We start from the raw sequence: 22799 nt of genomic DNA, 5'->3' as shown, positions 1-22799 counted from the left end.
TGATTGCAGTTGGTCTTTTCATATTAATATCAGCCTGGATGAAGTCTGTTATTGCCAGTTTACAGGAAATACAATGACGGAGATGCCCAGCTGATGTAAACAAACGCAATATTCGGTGCTCATATTAACTTTTCCTTCATTTATAAGCCATGAAATGTTAGAATAATAATGAAATTCGGAATTTACATATATACCTAAGGCAAAATATCGTATTGCAATATACAACCAGGATCACAGAAAAAAAAAATGAAAAAGTAAAACCAACAGGAAATCCTAGATATTATTGACTTTTCCATTACCAAAAAAACATAAGAGGATAAAATAGTCACAACAAACACACTTTTCACATAGATCAACAATTATTAGATACCGTAGCACAGCGTTCTACAATAGGCAGTGAAGGTACGACAACACTTTATTTTGTTTACCTGTGGCGAAGTGAAGGCAGTCGAAGCCAAACACGCAAGGAGGGATGAACTCTCGCCTCATTCCCCAACGATTTTAACTCCTATGGCGCTTTTATTCTCGAAGTGAAGAGGAAAACCAACGAGAGCAAGAGTGAGACATGACGTGGACTGAAGAGAAGCTGAGGTACTGGTGAACATGAGGGAGAATATGGACGGACTGGGGACAGGTAGTTTGACCTTCCATCTGGTTATTATTGCCTCTTAAGACTTCCGTGATTGCTGCTGGTGGTGGCGGTGGTGGTGGTGGTGGTGGGGGGTTTCTGTGGGTCAGGGACGGTGGGTGGGGGTATGGTTAGGAGTGGTTTGTTTAATTGTTTGTGTTCTTGTTTGGTTAGTTTAGTTACGTTAGGGCAAGGTAAGGTTAGGTTAGGGTTATGTAGTGGTGGTGGTGGTGGTGGGGTTTCTGTGGGTCAAGGAGGGGGGGGGTAGGTAATGTAGGCCTTTTTTGGTTAGGTGAGGTCAATATATGTTTAATTGTTTCCGTTTTCTGTTTGATTTCGTTTAATGAGAGTGTCAGTTTAAGTACGTTAGGGCAAGGTTAGGTTAGGTTAGGGTAATATAGTGGTGGTCAGGGAGGGGGGTGGGGGTATTGTGGTCGTTTTAGGGTAGTTTAGGTCAATATATGCTTAATTGTTTGTGTTTTTGTTTGATTAGTTAAATTACATTAGGGTGAGGTTAGATGAGGGGAATTTAGTGTTGGTGGGGGTTGTGTGGGTCAGGAAGGGGGGTGGGGATATTGTGGTCGTTTTAGGGTAGTTTAGGTCAATATATGCTTAATTGTTTGTGTTTTCGTTTGACTAGTTAGGTTAGGGTAATCTACTGGGGGTGGTGGTGGTGGTGGTTCTATGGGTCGGGGAGGTGAGGGTAGTGTGGGATTTTTAGGTTAAGAGAGTGGTTTGTTTAATTGTTTGTGTTTTTGTTTGATTAATTGGGTTTGGTTTGGTAGAGTAAAATTGGGTTAGGTTTATCTAGAGTAAGTAGGTTTATGTTAGGTTGAGTTAAGAGAGTGATTTGTATAGTATTGTATGTGTGTATTTTGTATTTATTTTTTTATTTATACCATGTGGGCTTTTCACGGGAGTTTATGGGCTAAAGGGGATACTTTTTGATGTAGCTACCTTCTATCTCAAAGCCCACCCGCTAGGAAACCGTTGCCCCGAGTGAGGAAGCCCAACCTACACTCAGACCGTGGACAGGATTCGAACCCATGTGCCTGGAGACCCCTCGTCAAAGCATGCATGGTTCCACTGTACCATGGCGGCCCCACGTGTGTTAATTACTTAGGTTGGGTTAGGTTAGGATAATCTAGAATAAGGTACAGTTAAGTTAAGTTTTGAGAATGGCCAGCAGGGTATTTAAAATTGTATGAGTTTTGGATATATTTGGAAAGTTTAGTGTAAAGTAGGTCAAGATTAGGTGAGATTAAAAGACTGGCTGAGGTATTGAAGATGTGAGGTTTTTAGGTTGATTGTACATAGTTTAGGGCGGGTTTTGTAGTAAATCTTAAGGAAAATCTCTTTTGAAAGTTTCACTATTTCACCAGTCTCTTTATTCTGGACAAAACTGTTTTTTGGTAGTTTTAGCCTGTTTTTTTTATTAATCTAGTCACTGTTTTCCCTGCAGATCATTAGTCTTTTTAATTTTTGTCCTCCTGACCCACTTTCCTTCAGAAACTAATGATTTACTATAAAGAAAAAGCAGATTAGTACAAAGCAGGCCATAAACCTAGCAGAAGTTAACTGTTTGGTCCTCACAAATAAGTAACACAGTAGTAAGATGGCTTTCCAATGAATTATTTTTGCTGGTCGGTGACAAGCAGCATTGCAGCCGCATGGCACCTGGAGATCTGCTGTCAGGTGCAGTGTCTGCTGCAGGCTATTCCTCTCAACATCCACTTTGGTATCATATTTGTTTGTGTACTCTTGCGTCTCAGTGTTGGAAGACATCAATCATAAATAAAACTCATGAATTTAGTGAGTAGACTGGAAAGATATGTTTTACTGATTATATTTCTAAGAAAACTCTTGAATTTAATTAGAAAATTTAAGATACCTCTGTTTTCTTCTATATTTTCCAAAGAAAATTCATAAATTTTTTGAGGAAACTGAAGATATATCTGTAGTCCTTAATATTTTGCTAAGAAAACTTGTAAATTTAGTAAGAAATACTCCTCACGCACATGGGAAACACTGGATGTGTGAAGGTGTCCACAGATATATGTCACCACCACCACCAAAAGCATTGTGTGGTGTTCCTGCCATTGAGGGTTTGCTGGCAGTGCTGCTGGAAAGCCGAGACTACTGTTTTGGCCTCGTGTGAATGCTAAACCATGCGATGCATGCTGGACTGGCAAAAATCATTTGTATGAAAGCTGTCTAACACTTGCAATGTTCTGGTGAGAGGACTGGCTGCTGCTCATTCTTGGCCACCAACTGCTGTCATGCACCACTGTCTATCCTAACCTAGCCTAACTTGCCTAACATAGCCAACTATTTAACATAATGTAACTAAACTAATTTAATCTGCCCATCAGAGGTGTGGGTGTTATGTCTGAGCATTGTCACAGAGGTGAGTAAACTTTCTTCACTAAAAGCAGATAAATCTTTGAAAATCACTGTCATCATTATAAATACTTTTTGGTGGGTATATAATAGGGTTCAAATTCTCAGAGTGAAACCATGTTGAGACTGATGAAAGGCTGAAGTTATATTGACTAGTATCTCATTATGATGGAAGGAAATATTTTTCTAGTAAATTTTTGGTGTGTTTTGAGAGAATCTAGTGTCACCATTGCAAATCAACATGTTTTATAAGTTGCTGTTCTCAGGAACTATTGATTTGCAATTTAGATGAGATACAAAAGGCCTAAGTCAACAACAAAAAAAAAAAAAAGAACTTTGCAGGACAATATAGTATTTGTGTCCCGCACCTTCATCCCTTGTTACAGATTGGTTCACTGGCCTCACACCATGTGACTGTTTGGTGTTAACAGACCTTACTGACTTGAGTTCAGGTCATAAGATGATGGAGAAACAAGCAATCATGATCAGCTGTTAAAAACCTTAACTGGTCTTCCTGCAAGCTAAAGCACTGTGGCACCTCATGCTCATGGCAGAACACTGTGCTAATTTTTGAAATTCAGAGAATCCAGTATACCTATTTGCAAATTAATGAAAAGCAACATCAGAACACTTAGAGATCCTCCTTAAATCAGTTAACAAATGTCTTTGTTAGCTGATGAAACAAAGTGCTATGATTGGCTGAATTAACAAAGGATTTTTAATTGGCCCACAACATTTTCTCCTTTCAAAAATCCATTCAGTGTTTCTTATTTTATAACAGTGCATTGTAATAACCAAACAGTGATTAATGGGAGGGAGAGGCTAGTTTTGCTGAACACTGGCCTGATGTTTCACTGGCTTGGCTGTTGTGGGATGAAAAGTCTAGCGTTATGTCTGTTTTAGATGCGAGACAGTATCAGTGATAAGAATAATGTTTTCTGAGCAATATCAGTGTATTTATGAATTTTCAAAAAGCCCAATTCCTTTAATTTTGAGAAGAACTCCAGTAAATATAGCCAGATGTGTGTTGAAATGCAATAAACACTGAATAGTTGTGGGGAGATTTGGGTAAAATTAGCTCAAAAGTTGTTGACTGGTTAGCTGTAGAGTCTTGTGTCATGACTGCTGTGGTGTGTGTGTGTGAGTGAGGGAGGTGGGTGTGTGGGTGGTTGGGATGCACTGCTGTGTCTCTGTCACTAACATATTCATAGAGGTCCTTCCTTTCCTCTTTTGCCTTGCATTTGATGTGAAATCTGAATGCATCATAGTATTAAGGAATAGTTTTTGTGTAAGAACTCATGTTTTTATTTTACAATTGGTTTCATTATTGTTGTTAATGTTGATTATCCATGAAAAGTTGCATAGTGTGAGATTTTATACACTATTTATGCTTATCTTAATTACTGTACATCACTTCCAGTCTGTTGAATCTTGAAAGTGACATTGCTGTTATAGAATGACTGCATAATCTAATAACAAACCAAATTTTTCTGTTGTAATCCAAATAGAGAAATAAGAATATTCTGTGAAGGAGATGGAGTGATTGTAATAAGGTAACTTATCAGTGGTGTCTCTGTCAAGCTTACCTGTCCAATCACACCAAACAAGAGAATGGAGCTGGTTTCCTTATATCACCAGACTACAGTATTATAAGGGCTAGTTTTTTTTTCTTATTTATTTTGTAGGATTATTTAATGATGGTGAGGCCTGCTGCTTCCTAACTCACAATCCCCATTGCTCCCTCAGGTCCGGGTGGCCCGAGACATCCTCGAGGGAGGACGTTTCCCAGTTCTCCAATGGCAGCTAAGGGCCACCTTCCTTCTCAGTCTCCTGTGGCCCTTGGCCAGGAGTGCACCGAGGGCTTGATGTGGGCCGGTCCCGGGTCAAACTTTGTTGCCGACCACTTTACAGACCGGCCCGAGAACCCCCCCGAGCCGGCACACAACCAGCGGCGTGGCAAGATCACCCGAATCAAGCTGTCCAAGACCCCCAGCCCCTCCAAGGAACACACTAAGTTCTTTGTTCTCCCTGCTGGAGGCATGAGCGTCCCCGTGCCAGATCTGGACACGGAACACAACCTGCGGGGCACCAAAAGCTCCATAGCTGCCCGTACTGCCCCTGAAGGGAGGGAGGGGCCCTCCTCAGGTGGCCAGCTGCCTCTGGGTGTGGAACTGATTGCCGGCCGCAGTCAGATGAGTCATCAGCCAGATGGGTCTAAAGGAGGCTCAACCTGGGCCAAAGTGAAGAGCCTTCCACCCTCACACACACTTGCTATGTCAGCCTCACTTCTAAAGTCATACTTCACATCCTCCTCCTCCTCCAACTCATCATCATCACCTTCCTCCTCCACCACCTCGTCCTCATCCTCACCAGCCACAGAGAAGCAGCTGCAGCAACAGCAACAACAACAACAACTGCAACAATACCAACAACAACAACAACAACAGCAACAACAGCTTCAGCAGCAGCAGCAGCAGCAAGCTAAGAGTGCTGCCTTGACAAATGACACAGAGACATCAGTCAAGACAAAGATGCTTGGTCTGTGGAACAATGTGAAATATGGTAAGAGGGAATATAACTGTACAAACATATAACTATAAGTTGTGCAAGAGTCCATCTTTAGACTAACACCAAATGAAAGTTATTAGAAATTTGAAGAACAAAGTTTAGAAGTGACCAAGGAACTTCCAAACTAAGGTCACTCTTAACATCAACCGTCAAACTAAGTTGTTTTTATGGAGGATTTCTATTGAATGATATCTATGTTATCACTTGAAAGTTGAGCCTTAAACTGTACAAATTAGTGTAGCCTTATCCTGACAAAAAACAAAAATCAAAAAGCATTTTTCTCAGTTTTCTAAAATAGTAAGTTTTACAGCTTATATTACAATTAATTTTAGTTCTAGTTATATTGATGAATCTGCTTTCTGCGTAGTATTATTCACATCTATAGGCATCAATTTGTATTTACTTATTTAGGTCAACAAATGACTAACATGTAAGCAATACAGTCTTTAAGTCACCTAAGATGACTGAACCTACCATAGGATACAGTGTGGTAAGGTTAATCTAGATGAAAACAGTTCTTGAGAGTCTGCTAGGTGCTTGCCTGTGAAAGGCTGCAGTGTTTCGTAGAAGTTGTGTCATGCCAAACCAGGACTGGCCTTGAGGCACACTATCTTATGGTCCAGTCCGCTATGGTGTGGTCTTCCACCCAGTCAGTTCAAACCCAGCCGCATCTACTGCTCCTATTCATGATGGATTACTTTCTGGATGTTTTATAATGCAGGACAGTTCTTCTTTGGGTCAGCACACTTGTACCTTTCCTCACTGTGTTCATCATCTCTGCAGGATGGACAGTCAACCTCAAGACTAATTTCTCCCGAGACTCCCCTGTTTATCTGCTAGGCTCGGTGTACCACAAGAGCCTCGGGGCTGATGGGGAGGATGCTGACCAAAGTGAGTGTGTGTGTGTGTGTGTGTGTGTATGTGTGTATTTACCTAATTGTATTTACCTAATTGTAACATACGGGAAAAGAGCTATGCTCGTACTGTCCTGTCTCCATATCTACTAATGTCCAGCTTTTTCTTAAAATCATGAATATTCCTTGCGTTGACCACTTCCACGTCTAAACTATTCCATGCTTCCACCCTTCTATGAGGGAAGCTATATTTTTTCACATCTCTCCTATAAGTGGCCATTTTAGTTTTTCCCATGCCCTCTCGACATTCTTTCATTCCACATACACAGATCTTCCCTATCCATTTTTTCCATGCCAATCATCACTCTGTATATTGCTATCAGGTCTCCCCTTTCTCTTCTGTTTTCCAGGGTCGGAAGTTGCATTCTGTTCAGTCTGTCTTCATAAGTCAAATCTCTTAAGTCAGGCACCATTTTTGTTGCAGCCCTCTGTACTTTCTCTAGTTTCCTTATGTGTTTCTTTAAGTTGTGTGTGTGTGTGTGTGTGTGTGTGTGCGTGTGTGGGGGGTAGTGATGGTGTTTACTTCTTAATGCCTCCATCTGGTGTCTTTATGGTGGAGCCTTCAAAACAAAGAACTTTCAAGGTCAGTTGATGAAATGGTGAAAGAGTGGGTTCTAAAATCTAGGCTCTTGAGGGTACAGGTAGTGTGATGTGCTACCAGGTATGCTTGTTGGCTAGGGGTCCTCAGATACACAGGTAGAAAGGAAACAAAATGGTAGTGTGGAGTAATGTTTGAGTGCAGTATGTGTGATAATTCCATTCTGTGTTGTATGTGCCAGCTGAGTGTGTAAATATTTCTTTGCTATTAGAGAGGTATTCATGCCCCTTCCAAGATTTACTTTGGTTGTGTTGGTGATCTTAGTGTGGCTATAATTGGTAACTTGTTGAACTTGTGTTGTGATTCTGCAGTGCCTGTGTTTCATGACGCTTTCTCATGACTATCCTCTTGATCAGTTTACCATGATGGTCCTAAGAAGGCTAGGAGTTTTAGGAATTGATATGTGTTAGAGAAGGATAGCATTGGCACCTTTAGATCATTTGTTAATTCTCTCTCTCTCTCTCTCTCTCTCTCTCTCTCTCTCTCTCTCTCTCTCTCTCTCTCTCTCTCTCTCTCTCTCTCTCTCTCTCTCTGGTACAGTTGAGGTGGAACGGCATGGGATGGAGTCCTTCAAGCGGCACTTCCACAGCCTGGTGTGGTGCACGTACCGCCGGCAGTTCCCTACGCTGCAGGACTCCAGCCTCACCACAGACTGTGGGTGGGGCTGCATGCTGCGCTCCGGCCAGATGATGGTGGCTCAGGCACTCATCAGGCGCTTCCTTGGCCCTGGTGAGGCTCTGGCTGTGGTGTGTGGTGGTTGTCATGCCAATACACTGCTGTAGTTAGATATAGTTAGCCATTGGTAGAATGGTATGTATTTATTTAATTTATTGTATTGTGGATTTTTTATAATTGAGGCTATACATTGTTCTGCAGAAGAGTGAATTTTTTAATACTTTGATCATGTGGTGTTTTGGGTTTAAAGATTAAAAGTAAGAAAAATGCTGATTTGAATAGAAGTAATGAAGATAGGTATTGGAACAATGTAGAAATTTATACTTTTCACATTTTAGTACACCTGGCTGGCCTTTCAACAAGTAGTATTAGGTAAAAAATATGACAGAATTGAGGAAGGAATCTTAAGATCATCATATGTATAAATTAAAGGAAGCTTTTATATTATCTGTATGACAACTGAAAAAAAGAACGTTTAACACACTCACCTCTCGGAAGCTTCGTCTGCCTCGCGAGAGGCCTCGCATCCATCATGACACATTTTCCCTTCTGTCTATTGACCCCTTCCTTCTAAACGACACCAGCATTGTCTATCAGTAAGTAACACCTTCCTCACATCTCAATCTCACCTTCTCCCGTTTGGCTGTAGAGTGGAGGCATGACAAACGAGGCACTGATGTGGATTCACCAGAGGAACACGTCCACCGCAAAATCATCCGGTGGTTTGGTGACTCCCCCTCCCCACACTGCCCCCTTTCCCTCCACAACCTGGTGCACCTTGGCCACAAGCTGGGCAAGCGTGCTGGGGATTGGTATGGCCCGGCTTCTGTTGCCTACATTTTCAAGTAAGTTGCTGCTTGTTACCTTAAAGTGTGGCAGGAGTGGAAGGCTACCTGTGTGTGTGTGTAATTCACCTCAGTCATCTGCTGGTCATCCAGCCAGTCTTCCCCATTACGGAGCGAGGATCTTCGGGTAGGACTGAGACCACATCACACACAACACACACTGGGAAAGTGAGGCCACAACCCCTTGAGTTACATCCCGTACCTATTTACTGTTAGGTGAACAGGGGCCACACATTAAGAGGCTTGCCCATTTGCCTCGCTGCTTTCCGGGATTCGAACTCAGGCCTCTCAATTGTGAGTCGAGTGTGCTAACTACTACACTACATGGTGTGTGTGTGTGTGTGTGTGTGTGTGTGTGTGTGTGTGTGTGTGTGTGTGTGTGTGTGTGCATGCATGCATTGTTACGTTCACCGGTTAAACGGGTAAGATTGGCATCAGGGAACCGGTGAACAATAACAATAAAAAAAAAACACTGCAGGTTCAACTGGTGAGAATATGCAAAGGGGGCACTTAAGAAATTATTTAATACCCCAATAACAATGAAACTGACATACACATATAGATATAACATGAAACACATAAAACTGACATACACATATACATATAACACATAAATAAATACAACAATAAAGAATCCAACTTAATACCTAACAATAATACTAATCCTGTATGGAGGCAATGTGGAAAAAAAACGGGACGAGGGGAAGTGATACTTATGCGGTGTCGCAGTGGTGAAGTGCTGACCTCGACTGACTTCCAGAAGTCAGGGAACTTGCTTAACACTTCTGCTTGAGTCGAATGGGGCCGCGTGAATCCAACTTTGGGACAGTAGCAGGGCTTCATGAGACGGTGACGTGGAAGGTTCAAGGTTCAGGACGGTGACGTGGAAGGGGAGGTGGAGAAGTGGCGAACGAGGTAGCAAGCGGAGGAGGTGATGGTAGTGGAGTATGTTACGGACGGGCCATAACAGCATGCATGCACGTGCCTCAGCATTGACAGAACACTTCATCAATATTTCCATCAGTCCATATCAGTCTCCACAGATTATAGATAGTATGTCTTTTTTTCAAGATAGATTAGTTTGATTTACCTAATTGTACTGGTTGGCAAAGTTACTAAATGTGCTTTTTATTGCTGCAAGGTGGCACAAGACTGGACAAATACATGTGTAATTACCTTATATAACAAAAGAGGGGATAGACAGCAATGCTCCAAGTAAAGGGACATTAGTTTGGTGAGTGTGCTAGGAAAGGTGTATGGTGTATGGGATATGATGAGAAGCATTAGAGAGGGAACAGAAAATGCCATCCATGAGGAATTTCGAGGTTGTAGAAAGGGAAGATGATGTGGAGACCAGGTGTTTTCAGTGAGGCAGTGTGAAAATGTGTTGCCTTGCCTGGATCTGGATGAGTTTAGAAAAATGCTGTTGTTTTAATGTAAGGAGTATAGCCAATAGCACTTTATTATCCTGAGCTTTTTATTTGTGATGTCCCATGTGACCTTTTTTTTATCTTCTGTATTTCTTAATCTCTCTTGTTTTATTCCTTTCAGAGAGGCAATTGAGATGGGATCCAAATACATAGCTGACTTGAAGCATGTGTGTGTGTATGTGGCCCAGGACTGTGCGGGTGAGTGTGTGTATGTGGTAGTTATAAAGAAAATGTAAAGTTCTCTCTCTCTCTCTCTCTCTCTCTCTCTCTCTCTCTCTCTCTCTCTCTCTCTCTCTCTCTCTCTCTCTCTCTCTCTCTCTCTCTCTCTCTCTCTCTCTCTCTCTCTCTCTCTCTCTCTCTCTTATTGTCTTTAGTCTCTTTCTTGCTGTAAAATTATATTTCTTGCTATCTTCTATTGCTACTTTCATGTTAACTGCTGTTCTGATCTCGCTAACTTCTTATCTCCTCATCATTGACAGCCTTGCAGCATAAGACTTTCTTTCATCAACCCATTCTCTTTGTTAGATTTTGTATCTTTTATATAGTTTCCTCCATAGACATTGGAATTCTCAGTGAATAATGTTTTTTGCTTTGCTTTTTGTTGCCCTGGGCCAGAAACCTCTTTGTTGAAAAATAGGTAAAGTAGAAATTAGGCAGTCATTTTATCCTCTTCTCAAAGCAACCATCCTTAAACTTCTGTATTCTATTGAGCACTAATCTATTTGTGGATACATCTTACCATGATGTGATTTGCCTCTCATCTGTCTTTTGTAACACATTCAGTCTTGCAGGTGGCACCTCACTACATATGAAATGCAACCTTGCCTCATATTATATTCTCTTTTCTTTGCAGTGTATATCCAAGATGTGCTGGACCTCTGCTTCTCACCGTGTCTATGCAAAATGGGATCCTTTTACAATGGGGTATCAGAAGGCAGGAACGGGGCAAGACAGAGAGCTGCAGTAAACCTTGAAACCTCACGCTGGCCAGTACCGTACATAGACACAGTGAATACCCAAGTAAATCTTATGGACACCACTGCAAATGGCACACACAAAACTGAAAATGTTTGTGTTTCCGAAAAAAACTCAGGTGGAGAGTTAAAAAGCCCAAAGAGGATACCAGGGAATATGTTGTGCCCAGGGTGTGATAACTGGAGGGCTGTGGTGATCATGGTGCCTGTGAGACTTGGTGGGGAGGCATTGAACCCTATCTATGCACCATGCATCTACTCACTCTTCACCCATGACCTCTGCATAGGAATCATCGGAGGAAGACCTAAGCACTCCTTATACTTTGTTGGATTCCAGGGTAGGTGTTGTTGTGTACGTTTTCAGACATGTGGTGAGGTGCAAATTGTAGTTCATGTTTATATCTATTAGGAGTAGTAGATTAAGACACACCTATACTCACATATAATCTAGATAAACTGTAGAACTCCCTGCCTGTTTCTGTATTTCCATCTTTCTATGACCTGAACTCATTTACGAGGGAGACTTCAAGACATTTATCTCATTTTTTTCGGGGCCAACTTTCTCAGACCTGCTTGGGAACTGGCATCCAAGTGGGCCTTTTTGGTTAATTGTTTTTGTTGCCCTAGGCCAGATTTCCCCTCTTACATAGAAAAAAAAGTCTCATCTAACTCGTGCCCCTTACAGAGGAGTCCCTGATTCACCTGGACCCTCACTTGTGCCAAGACGCCGTGACCGTCACACAGTCATTCTTCTCCCCGTCCTCCTACCACTGTTCCTCCCCACGTAAGATGGCCCTCTCTCGAATGGATCCCTCGGCCACCCTTGGTTTCTACTGCCACTCTCGCACTGACTTCCTGCGACTGATGGAGGACTTGCCAGAGGTTTGTTGTTGTGCAAGAGACAGTTGGAGTTTGTTGAAAAAGTATTTGATGACTCATGGTTATTGAACTTATTTTATTGTGTTCTTATCCTTGTACAGCTGGTGACCCCTAAGGAGCCTGGATTTGAGTACCCGATCTTTGAGTTTGTAGATGGCTGCTGCCCAGATGCTGATGCGTGCACTCGTCAGGTGAGCACTGAGGACCAACTGGCTGCCTCTCTTCCTTCTGACACCCCTCTCCTCCCGCAGGACTCCGAGGAATTTGTCTTCCTCTGATGGGGGTTGTGGGGTGAGGATGTAGGAAAGGAAGTTATATTTTTTCAGGTCTCAAGAGTTTTGGTGAGTGTCTTGTCAGTGTTAAGGAGAGAGAGAAAGTGTGAAAGAGATGGATTGATTGTGGGAAAGTAATTATTTACCACTCTGCTTTCTTGGTCATACCTCGCCTCCCTAGTGTACTTATGTTGTGATTTATTCATTTACTGAGCTTAAGGTGTCCTCAAGGTGCTCGGCTTGTTCAGGTTTGCTCCCAAGTCTCGTTTATGATCACTAGTGGGCAATTTCTTTGCTCCTGTTTTTTTTTTTTAACTGAATATACTACAGTCCTTTTTGCATAGGTTACTTCTGTACTCTCAAGGTTTGCTCTTAGAAAGTGTCATTTGAGTGGTTATTTTAAGTTATTCCTGTGCAACTGTGTGAGGCCTTCAGTGTAACCTGAAATATTGTGCATATCCAGCTTAGTGTTCTTAGTTATTCACCCACTCGCCTACGCCTTAAGTTATTGACGTCCAGTAACGCCGTGTGTGTTGATGAAAATAATTTATTTAGTTTATGATGTGCCTGTGTAGATATTATGATTATTGTTGTTTAGAGGACATATCTGCTATCATTTCTTTAATATAGAAAACTCTCAGGGCCATGCACATGAATTCACTTTTCAGTGGCAGTCACTGGCCACTGAAAAATGGAGGCAAGAAGTCCTTGGCAATACTGCATGCATAGATCACATGCATGGACTCAGCATGGGTCTTGAAGAAGTGGAGTGTATTATGTTGTGCCTTCAAGACAAGACAAAAACATTGAAAAATGAGTTCACTCCGTTATCATTTTTATGTGTCTTATAGATCTATTTCATATTCTTTGAAGGTTTATGAGCTTACCCAAACTGATTATTAAAGTCAGAAGGATTGATGTTTGTTTGGCTCTGTTATAAAAAGCTTGGTGTTTCAGCACTTCTGTCATCAACACTTCACAGTCATTATCACCTTGTGTCATTATCACCTTGTGAGGCTAGAATGGTGGTGAGATAGCTCTGCTAACTATGTCTGTTAGTAGCAGCACACCATGTTTCAGTGGCCCTTGTGCAATCTTTCACTTGAATGGAATGGAAGAGTGCACCTGGATGAGCCCTGGCCAGCCACCTTGGTGTAGCCGAGGAAGTAGTCCCACACTCCCTGAATGTAATTGCTGCTGCTTTGAGAATTGTCTTTTGTGCAGTTACTGAAACATGTGCATCAAAACATTGAAACATACTTGAAAAGTGGGAGCCATGAGCCACTGAAAAGTGTCTTGTATGTGAGAGCCCCAACTTTTGTGCCTATTAAGACCATTAGTAATGTGTACAGATGTCGAACTTCATGGAAGAGTGTAACCATTCTGTTGATTTGAATAACTTTTTTCCCTTAAGCTAACAAAGTGCATAATTAAATCTTTTGAATTCCTCACATACTGCACTAATATGGTTGGTGGTGATGAGGGATACCTGTTTGTAGATCTGTTGCTTCTTATGGTGATGATTGGCTTAACCAACAAGTTATTTCTACTTGTGCCAGCCAGGTTACCTGCCACTACTTCTGTACTCACATCCACTCTACCTTTATGAAAAGTATGAGTGAAGATGATTTTAAGAGCCCCTCATAAGGGTTTTCTGTGGTGTCAGTCTACCTTGGCTGTCCTCCCCTTGTCTTGTTGACGGGTGGGCTTGCAGTTGAGCTTGAAGGCATCTGTTTCATGGGAGATTGATTTTAATGGCATGACTGGTTGTCTGTGTCTGTAATTGTGTGGCTGTATGAATGTCTGGTTGGGTAGGTAGACTGGTGGCTTACTTGGACAGATTTGCATTCAGGTGAATGAGTTGGACTAGTTTGCATTCATGCACATGTGTAAGTGTGTACCATCTGGCCATCCTGTCATCATGCCAGCACACTGCTGTGCATGGGTGTGTGTGTGTGTGTTCATGAGTTAGTAGGAATATACTTGTATGTTCACATATGCCTTCATGTGTGCTGTGTGTTTGCTAGTGACTCCACCATCATACCAACTATTTCACTGCAGGACTTTGATTACTGTAAATTTGCTGAGTATTGCTGAATGAAGCAGAATGTATGCAGTGACAGATGGTGATTGGCTTCATTTGCTATTAGTTAGTCCTCAGGAATATGAAAGTGACAATTTAGAATATGTAGTGATTTAGCATTTAATCATCTATTATACCAAGGAGAAAAGTATATTTACTGATAAAATAAAGCTTAACACTGATGTGGATGTGAAAGGAACCAATGTTTCCATTAAAATCATTATGATGGAGGCTTAAACTATTGAAGTTAAGAAGGCAGATGTTAGTGTGTAAAGGAAGTTCAGTGCAATAAGAGGGAAGTTAACCCGGTATTTATTAAGAGAGACTAGTCCTCTCTCAAACTTTATGATTGCTATTTATTTGTAATTCTGTATTTTATTTTGCTACAAGCTTCAGTATATTATTGAATATTCTCAGTAGGTGAAATGCAGGAAGCCAAGCATCAAGGCCATATACCAACAAACTTTTGTTGTGTTGTTAACCACATTATTTTGGCAGTAGAGGACTAGTCTTGTGAATCAGAATCTCCAGTCTGTTTAGGGCCTTATTTGTTAAAGGTTTACTATTTGTGTGATACTTATAGTACTGTTCAGTGTGTGTGTGTGTGTGTGTGTGTGTGTGTGTGTGTGTGTGTGTGTGTGTGTGTGTGTGTGTGTGTGTGTGTGTGTGTGTGTTACTGATTGTGGTAATGATCAAGTGCACACTTGAGATGTTGCCCAAGTTGTCAAGGTAGATGAAAAGGAACATGAACCAAGCTACATATTTGAATTTGCAAGATGCTTAGTTGAATGTAATTTATTTAGTTTTGCTAATTAATGTGAATGTGTGCCTTTTTCTTAAGAGTGGTGAGATTAGTGATGATAATGCTAAGGTCTCACAACCTACACACTTGCCTCATACTTTTGGTCTGTGCCATGCCAACATCTTCAGCAATGAGGTAACCACTGGAAAGTGACAGAAGGGCTTAGCCATGACACAGCAAAATTGCAACTCACTGAAAGTTATTGGTGATGTTCTGCATTGTCAGGAAGGCAAGCAGACAGAAATGTTATAAACCTTTGAATAACAGTTAAGAGGTTTTCATTGATACATCACTCTTATATCCACAAAGGATAGAATCTTGATAGCTGTAATGAGCACAATCTTTCATTTATCCAGACAGTTTGAACTTGGCATTTGTCATGTTCTAGTTTTTACTTGTGTGTGTAGTTTGCATGTTTGTCATGATGGCTCGGTATGATATGTCCAGTGGTAATTGGGTCTCAAATTTGGACGTGGTCTTAATTTATCTCTGGTGGATATATAGTTATTAATGTGTGTAGCTGTGCTGAGCTTGTTTTCTGACTTTTAATGAATGGGTGGTAGGCACCATTTTGCTTCTCCCTTGTGTGATGACAAAAATGAAAGCACTGTATTATCTATTGGTTTTTATTGGATAGTCAGCAGTTATTGTACACACACACACACACACACACACACACACACACACACACACACACACACACACACACACACACACACACACACACACACACACACACACACACACACACACACACACACACACACACACACACACACACACACACACACACACACACACACACACACACACACACAGTTTCATTATCCATCAGCACATATCAATATTTTGGTGTGATACTGTATTTTCATCTCTTGTGTATAATATGTATAGATAATTGCTTGCTTCCATAGTTATGATTTTATATATATTTCTTATTATGTATATATGATAATGTAATACTGTGCATACACACACACACACACACACACACACACACACACACACACACACACACACACACACACACACACACACACACACACACACACACACACACACACACACACACACACACACACACACACACACACACACACTGCTTGTCAGCTCAGTGATATTGTTCTTGACTGTGAGGTATTATGGTGAAGTGGCCACAGGATTTGTGCTGGTGAGCAAGCAGTTATGTAATGGCCTTGAGCAAGAGGATGAAGTGAGTGGAGTGTGAGGTCATCCTTATCTTTATAAAGTTCAGGCTACATACATGAACTCTAAGCTCTGTGGGAGGATATAGTAGTTGGTGACAGCTTTCCTTACTTAAATTGACAACAAGCTATTCCTTATCAAGAATACAAGCTATTCCTTATCAAGAATAGGTAAACAGAACATGTTGCATAAAAAGTGAAGAATTTTATTTTATCTTAAAACTTTTTTTTTCAATACACATACATTTTGTTTTGGTTTTAGTTGACTTGCAGATTTACACATTTTCACAGGAAGGGAGTGAAAGCCAGTGTAGGAGTGTATATGATCCTGTAGACCCCCATGGGGCAGCAGGGAGGTGACAGCCACTTGCCCCACGGCTTGAGGCACGGGGCAGACTGAGGTAACGTTTTTGGTGTTTTATACTGCCTTTTTGGTTTTATTGATGTGTTCTCGTGTTAGGTTGATTTATTTTGACTTTCAGACAAGGTGAATAGGATTTTATCAGGGAGTGTTGTGATAGTAGAGTGATTATTGTAGTGTGTATATCACAAAGATATAGAAAATGCTACCTATGTAGATATCCTAAAAAATAAGATTTGAATATTTTGAATTTCTGTGTGCTTCCCATATTTTACTTTTGCTACATTTCTTGTTCCTTCTTTACATCTTTGATTTTTACCTATTCCGATTTATATTTCTACCATTGCAATGATGGCTGAAAGATTGATTATATGTATGGTGGTCTCATTCCCACTGAGATGTTTGCGTAATACTTTTGTATATTATCCATTTAGCATTGGCTGGATGATACTTATGTGTGTGTGTGTGTGCATGTGTATGTGAATGCATGAATGGCGGACGCATCAAGCAGGCTAAGTGTAACTCTTACAGCATAATTAATGTTGTGCCTTCCCTGCATTACTTTGTGTTAATCAATTAGATACAGTTGCCATATGAGTACTGGTTTATGACAGTGCCTATTACTGCCGAAACTATTATCACCTTTACCCTAATACCACCACCACCATCATCACCACCACCTCTAATCTCACCGCACAGACCAGCACCACACAACACCACAGTTTGGCTCCTTGCTCCCCCCCATACTCCTGCACAGCTTGATCTAGCATTACAGTACAGCCTTATTGATCATATCCCTGTAACCTCAGCGTAACATTTGGGGTCAGTGCAGAGTTTCTTTGTTAGTTCAGGACCTTTGTTATATTTTTCTGTGAGTTGGAACACATTCTCTCTCTCTCTCTCTCTCTCTCTCTCTCTCTCTCTCTCTCTCTCTCTCTCTCTCTCTCTCTCTCTCTCTCTCTCTCTCTCTCTCTCTCTCTCTCTCTCTCTCTCTCTCTCTCTCTCTCTCTCTCTCTCTCTGTGACTCCATATTTTTTAGCATGGATTGAGATGTATCTTTGTGGTTAGGTAAGCCTGAGTATGAGGAAGACTCCCCAGACAGGCCATGCTGACTTATGAAGTGTCTGATGAGAATGTTACAGTTGTTATGGGAAGAGAAAGCTTTCCTGGTTAGTTCATGATTCTCAGTCTCAAGGTGTGAGATAAGGAAGGCTCAGAGCGTTTTGTGCTGCTGTATCTTGCAGTTTTGTGAATGTGAAGTGTGTTGTAGATATTCTTTATACAATAAAAAGTAGGAATTTTAAAAAGCAAGTCAAATTTCAGTAAAGTATAGAAACAAATAAAATCTACTAGTCATATAAGATCAGGATTTAATTGTATGAAAGCTCCCCACATCTTTTTTTTAGGAATTTTGCATTAGCGATGGTTATAATGGAAGCTGCCCAAGAATGCTGAATGGTGTGTGTGTATATATTGCTCTATATATATCGGTCAGCATGACTGCACTTCATAAATCCAAGAATACCTAAAGTGTAACATTGACTATATCTATGTAACTTATATAGCTTATATTTTTGGTGGCATATAGTTTTGCTTTGTTTTTTAATATTTTTTCACCTCCTAGTTTCTCTTCTTTTTCTTCTTCACTTCTCACCCTCTTTATTTCTCCTTATTCTTCTTTTTCTCAGACTCAGTTTCTCCTCTTCCTCTTCTTCACTTCTCAGCTTCTCACTTTCACCTATTCTTTATCCTAGTTTCATTTCTCCTTTTTCTCTTCACCTCTCCTTACTCTCTCATTTTCCCTTCTTTCTCCTCTTCCTCTTCATAATGTCTCCTCAATCTCAAGTTATTCTCCTCCTACTCTTCATTCTCATCTCTCCTTCTCTTTTTTCACCTCTCATTATCCCTCTTCCTAACCTCTCAGATACTCTTCCTCTTCATTCTAGCTTCTCAGTTTCTCCTCTTCCTCTTCACCTGTCATCATTCTCTCACCTCTTCTTCTTCTTCCTCTTCACCTCTCCTCAGCCTGTCAATTTCTCGTTTATTCATTTTATTACAACCCTTCGTACGTTTCTAAAGTATTTCGTACCGGTGTATTTCAGTCCTGCTTTGCGCCATCTAATTATCAGCGTCATGTACTCTTTGTAAGTAATGTAAATACTATACAAATATACATACATATATTCGAATCGTATACTATAACGAGTGATCAAAAGAAGTCATATGTGAAAAAATAAATATGTGCATGTGTCTGTATGCATGTGTGTATCATTTTATGTATGTATGTGTGTGAATACTAGTGTGCGATTGTGTACATATGCATACGGCAGCGATGGTTATGCTTATAAATATATACATGTATTTTTCTCTCCCCTGTGTTATGAAAAAAATGTTTATCAATGCAGAATACAGTGGCAGACTCTACACTTTGTTTTTTATCTTGACGGATCAGAGAGAGAGAGAGAGAGAGAGAGAGAGTACCACAGTTTGCAATGCTAATGTAATCTCAACTGGGAACATTGAAAAATCAGTCTTGCTGAGTATTTCTTGCTTCTTACCCCATTTATTACAAGAAAACATGGTGATTGGTAGCGTACACGTCGAGAGAGAGAGAGAGAGAGAGAGAATTTAGGCTACAAAACCAACCCACCCACTATTCATCCACCCACACACGCACACACACCCACACGCACACTATTATCTGATCTATGCATAATATTTTGCCGACCTATATTAAAACCACTCTTCAATATTATTAATTTATCTTTCACATTTTACCCCACGTATCAAATTTCTTCCCCTCATTTTTTCGCCTCTTTCTCGCGTGTTTCAGCGGTGAAGTAGGTTTGTCAGCACATTATCTCATCTTTCTACTTTATTTCAGCACCTTCTTATTCTTTTCTTTCTTCTTTGTCTTTTCCTCTTTAGTTTTATCGATTTTTCTTGTTATTCTCTCTCTCTCTCTCTCTCTCTCTCTCTCTCTCTCTCTCTCTCTCTCTCTCTCTCTCTCTCTCTCTCTCTCTCTCTCTCTCTCTCTCTCTCTCCTTTATCGAATCATTATGCTATTTCCTCTTTATCTGTGTTGTACCTCCGTCTTTTTGCTATATTTTCCTTCTGTCTTATTTTTTCCATCTTGCCATTCTCCCCCCGTCTCTCTCTCTCTCTCTCTCTCTCTCTCTCTCTCTCTCTCTCTCTCTCTCTCTCTCGAGCGTAACGAAGACCAGAAACAGTTAAATGATATCTCCTCCTCCTCCTCCTCCTCCTCCTCCTCCATGTAGATAAGACTTCATCTACTTCCATCCCCCTCCCTAATCTGTCTGTTTGTTTGTCAGTTCGTCTGTTTGTCTGTCTGTCTGTTTGTCTGTCTTAGTTTGTCTGTCTTAGTTTGTGCCGGTCTCTAAGTGAACGCTTCTCTCTCTCTCTCTCTCTCTCTCTCTCTCTCTCTCTCTCTCTCTCTCTGTATATTAACATATTTTCTCACTAGAGTGTAAGTGTTTGCATCTGTTTATCATCTGATGACAAGCACATACTCTCTCTCTCTCTCTCTCTCTCTCTCTCTCTCTCTCTCTCTCTCTCTCTCTCTCTCTCTCTCACACACACACACACACACACACACACACACACACAGGCATAAATATATCAGTTCTTTTCTTACGTTCCTTGGGCAACATTATTTATGCATCTAACCTGACCTGACCTGACCTGACCTGACCTAACCTAACCTAACCTAACCTAACCTAACCTAACCTGACCTGACCTGACCTAACCTAACCTAACTTGACCTGACCTAACCTAATCTAACCTTTCGTATAGAGCCTTACAGTAGAACAACCCAGCCACCAATTCATGACCGAAGATGTACGGAAATTTTATTCTCCGGTAGACCCCATTTACTCTTTCCTTTCTTGTTAATCATCCTCTACCTTTCATTTTATTCATTCTCTCCCTTCTATCTATTTTATTCATTACTTGTCTTCCGCAGTGCCTCCGTTAACGCTCTGGTTCCATTTGGTCTCTTCGTCTCTGTGCTTCCGTTAACGCTCTATTTGGTTTCATTTGGTCACCTCATCTCATATCCCCACTTTAGGTATAAGCCAGATTTCAAACCCTAGTCTGTCTACTCTAAAGTGACTCCTGGGTCTAAGTTTGAACTCCTGTCTGCTTCTGTATTTCTTATTTTCTACGACTTGACTTCTTTTAAGACAGAGGTTTCAAGATATTTGTCCCTGAATCTTTAATTTTTTTCATTTATATAGTGTGGGGTTTTCACAGGAGTTTATAGGCTAAAGGGGATACTTTTTGGGTACCTCCTATCTCAAAGCCCACCCTCTAGGAAACCGTTGCCCCGAGTGAGGAAGCCCAACTCGGACCGTGGACAGGATTCGAACCCGTGCTATTGGAGACCCCTCGGACCCCAAAGCACGCATGGTTCCACTGTACCACGGCGGTCCCTCTCGTGTCTTATAAGGGAACTGGCAACTCAGTGGGCCTTTTTTTTTTTTTTTTTTTTTTTTTTTTGTTGCCCTTGGCCAGTTGTCCCTCCTGCATATAAAAAAAAAAAAAAAATGCGCAGTTATCTTGAGGAAAACCGTGAGCTATCCTTGTCATTAAGTGCGTTGATCAACAGAAAACAAGTATTATTCACATCAAATCAATTACGTTATCAATAAGCTACAATATGTTTGAAATCCAGGAGCCATTTTATAGTAGTAACCATATCATTACTGGTCGTGGGTCTATTTCCAGTATCTTCCCGCGTGTTTTTATTCCGTCTCTCCTTTTCGTGGGCAAAGTCTCTCATTCTCCTCTCTATCTCTGGCGGAAGTGATGTAGTGCATGTGCTTGCTTGCGTGTGTTGTCTCAGTAATCCTCGCATCCTCTTTTAGTACTGACCGAAAAAAAAGAGAAAGAAAACACGAGGAAGTGATGTAGTGCGTGTGTTTGCGTGCGTGTGTTGCCTCAGTAATCCTCGCATCCTCTTTTAGTACTGACCGAAAAAAAAGAGAAAGAAAACACGAGGAAGAGGAGTTGAGTGAAAAGATGAAGTTAAAAAAAAAGGAAGATAAACAATCGAGGCATAGTTTTGGTGAGACTAGAGTCACGTAGAGCTAAAATTACCAGAGAGAGAGAGAGAGAGAGAGAGAGAGAGACAAACATACAGAATCATTAGCATTAACACAACACTTAGCAACGGAGGAGGAGAAGGGATCGAGGAGAGACGAGAGACGAGGGAAGGAGGATGAGGAGGAGGAAGAGGTGGAGGAGTAAACAGCGAGGCTCAAATCTCCCTCAACCTATTTCCAAGACATCTAATTGGCATGGGCTCTTTGACCTCGTGGCTTTGAGGGGAGACTCAGGTGGGGTGAGCAGGTGATGGAGAGCTGGTGAGGGAGCGCAAGGCAAGGGAGTTTGAGGAGGTAAGATGGAGTAGACACGTGTAGATGGGATGTAGAAATTGAGAGGGATGGAGTGAAAATTGAAGGTAATGAAGGAAGGAGGAGTAGGTGGAAGTTTTATGAGTTGGCGAGGGAAAGATGACATGTGGATAAGAGAGAGAGAGAGAGAGATCTAGAAATTATGAGGAAGAGTGGAGTGGAACGTAAAAAAATGATAAAGGGAAGAGGAGATGGTAAAGTGATAGATAACGTGGATAAGAACGAGATCTAGAAATTATGAGAGGAGTGGACTAGAACGTCAAGATAATGAAGGGAAGAGAAGTAAGTGAAGTGTTATGAGTTGGTAAAGTGGAGTAGATGACGTGGAAAGAGTGGGATGTCGAAACTATAAGAGGAATGGAGTGGAACGTCAAGATAATAAAGGGAAGGAGGAGTAGGTGGAAGTATTATGAGTTTGTCAGAGAAGGATGTCGAAACTAAAAGAGGAGTGGAGTGGAACGTGGAAATTAATGAAGGGAGGAGGAGAAGGTGGAAATATTATGAGTTGGTTAGAGAAGGATGTCGAAACTATAAGAGGAGTGGAGTGGAATAAATGAAGGGAGGAGGAGTAGATTGAGGTGTTTAAATTGGTAAGGTGAAGATGTATGGATAAGAGCGAGATATGGAAACTACTAGAGGTTAAAGTAATGAAGGGAGGAGGAGAAAGAGTAGAGGGAAGTGGGTTAGGAGTAAATGGTGTGTGGATAAGAGGATAGATTAATATTGGATA

The 22799-nt window shown here is 41.1% G+C and overlaps 1 protein-coding gene across 2 annotated transcripts; it reads left to right on the top strand.

The window, feature by feature from the left end:
- The first annotated feature begins 437 nt into the window (after positions 1–437).
- LOC123511875 (cysteine protease ATG4D-like) lies at positions 438–19058 on the top strand. Of its 2 annotated transcripts, none has more exons than XM_045267929.1 (9): positions 438–591; positions 4775–5590; positions 6380–6487; positions 7649–7837; positions 8433–8628; positions 10180–10256; positions 10912–11370; positions 11718–11914; positions 12013–19058. In XM_045267929.1, exons 2-9 carry the CDS (start codon positions 4825–4827, stop codon positions 12187–12189), a joined length of 2169 nt encoding a protein of 722 aa, XP_045123864.1. In that variant the 5' UTR covers positions 438–591; positions 4775–4824; the 3' UTR covers positions 12190–19058. The 2 variants fall into 2 exon arrangements, with proteins under 2 accessions (XP_045123864.1, XP_045123863.1); XM_045267928.1 differs by having other exon boundaries at positions 438–634.
- Positions 19059–22799: the final 3741 nt, after the last annotated feature.

The sequence above is a fragment of the Portunus trituberculatus genome, chromosome 32 (genome assembly GCF_017591435.1).
Source record: "Portunus trituberculatus isolate SZX2019 chromosome 32, ASM1759143v1, whole genome shotgun sequence".
NCBI classification, from domain to species: Eukaryota; Metazoa; Arthropoda; class Malacostraca; order Decapoda; family Portunidae; genus Portunus; species Portunus trituberculatus.
The sequence above is the reverse complement of the archived record's forward strand: the minus strand, read 5'-3'. Positions and strand labels throughout refer to the sequence as shown.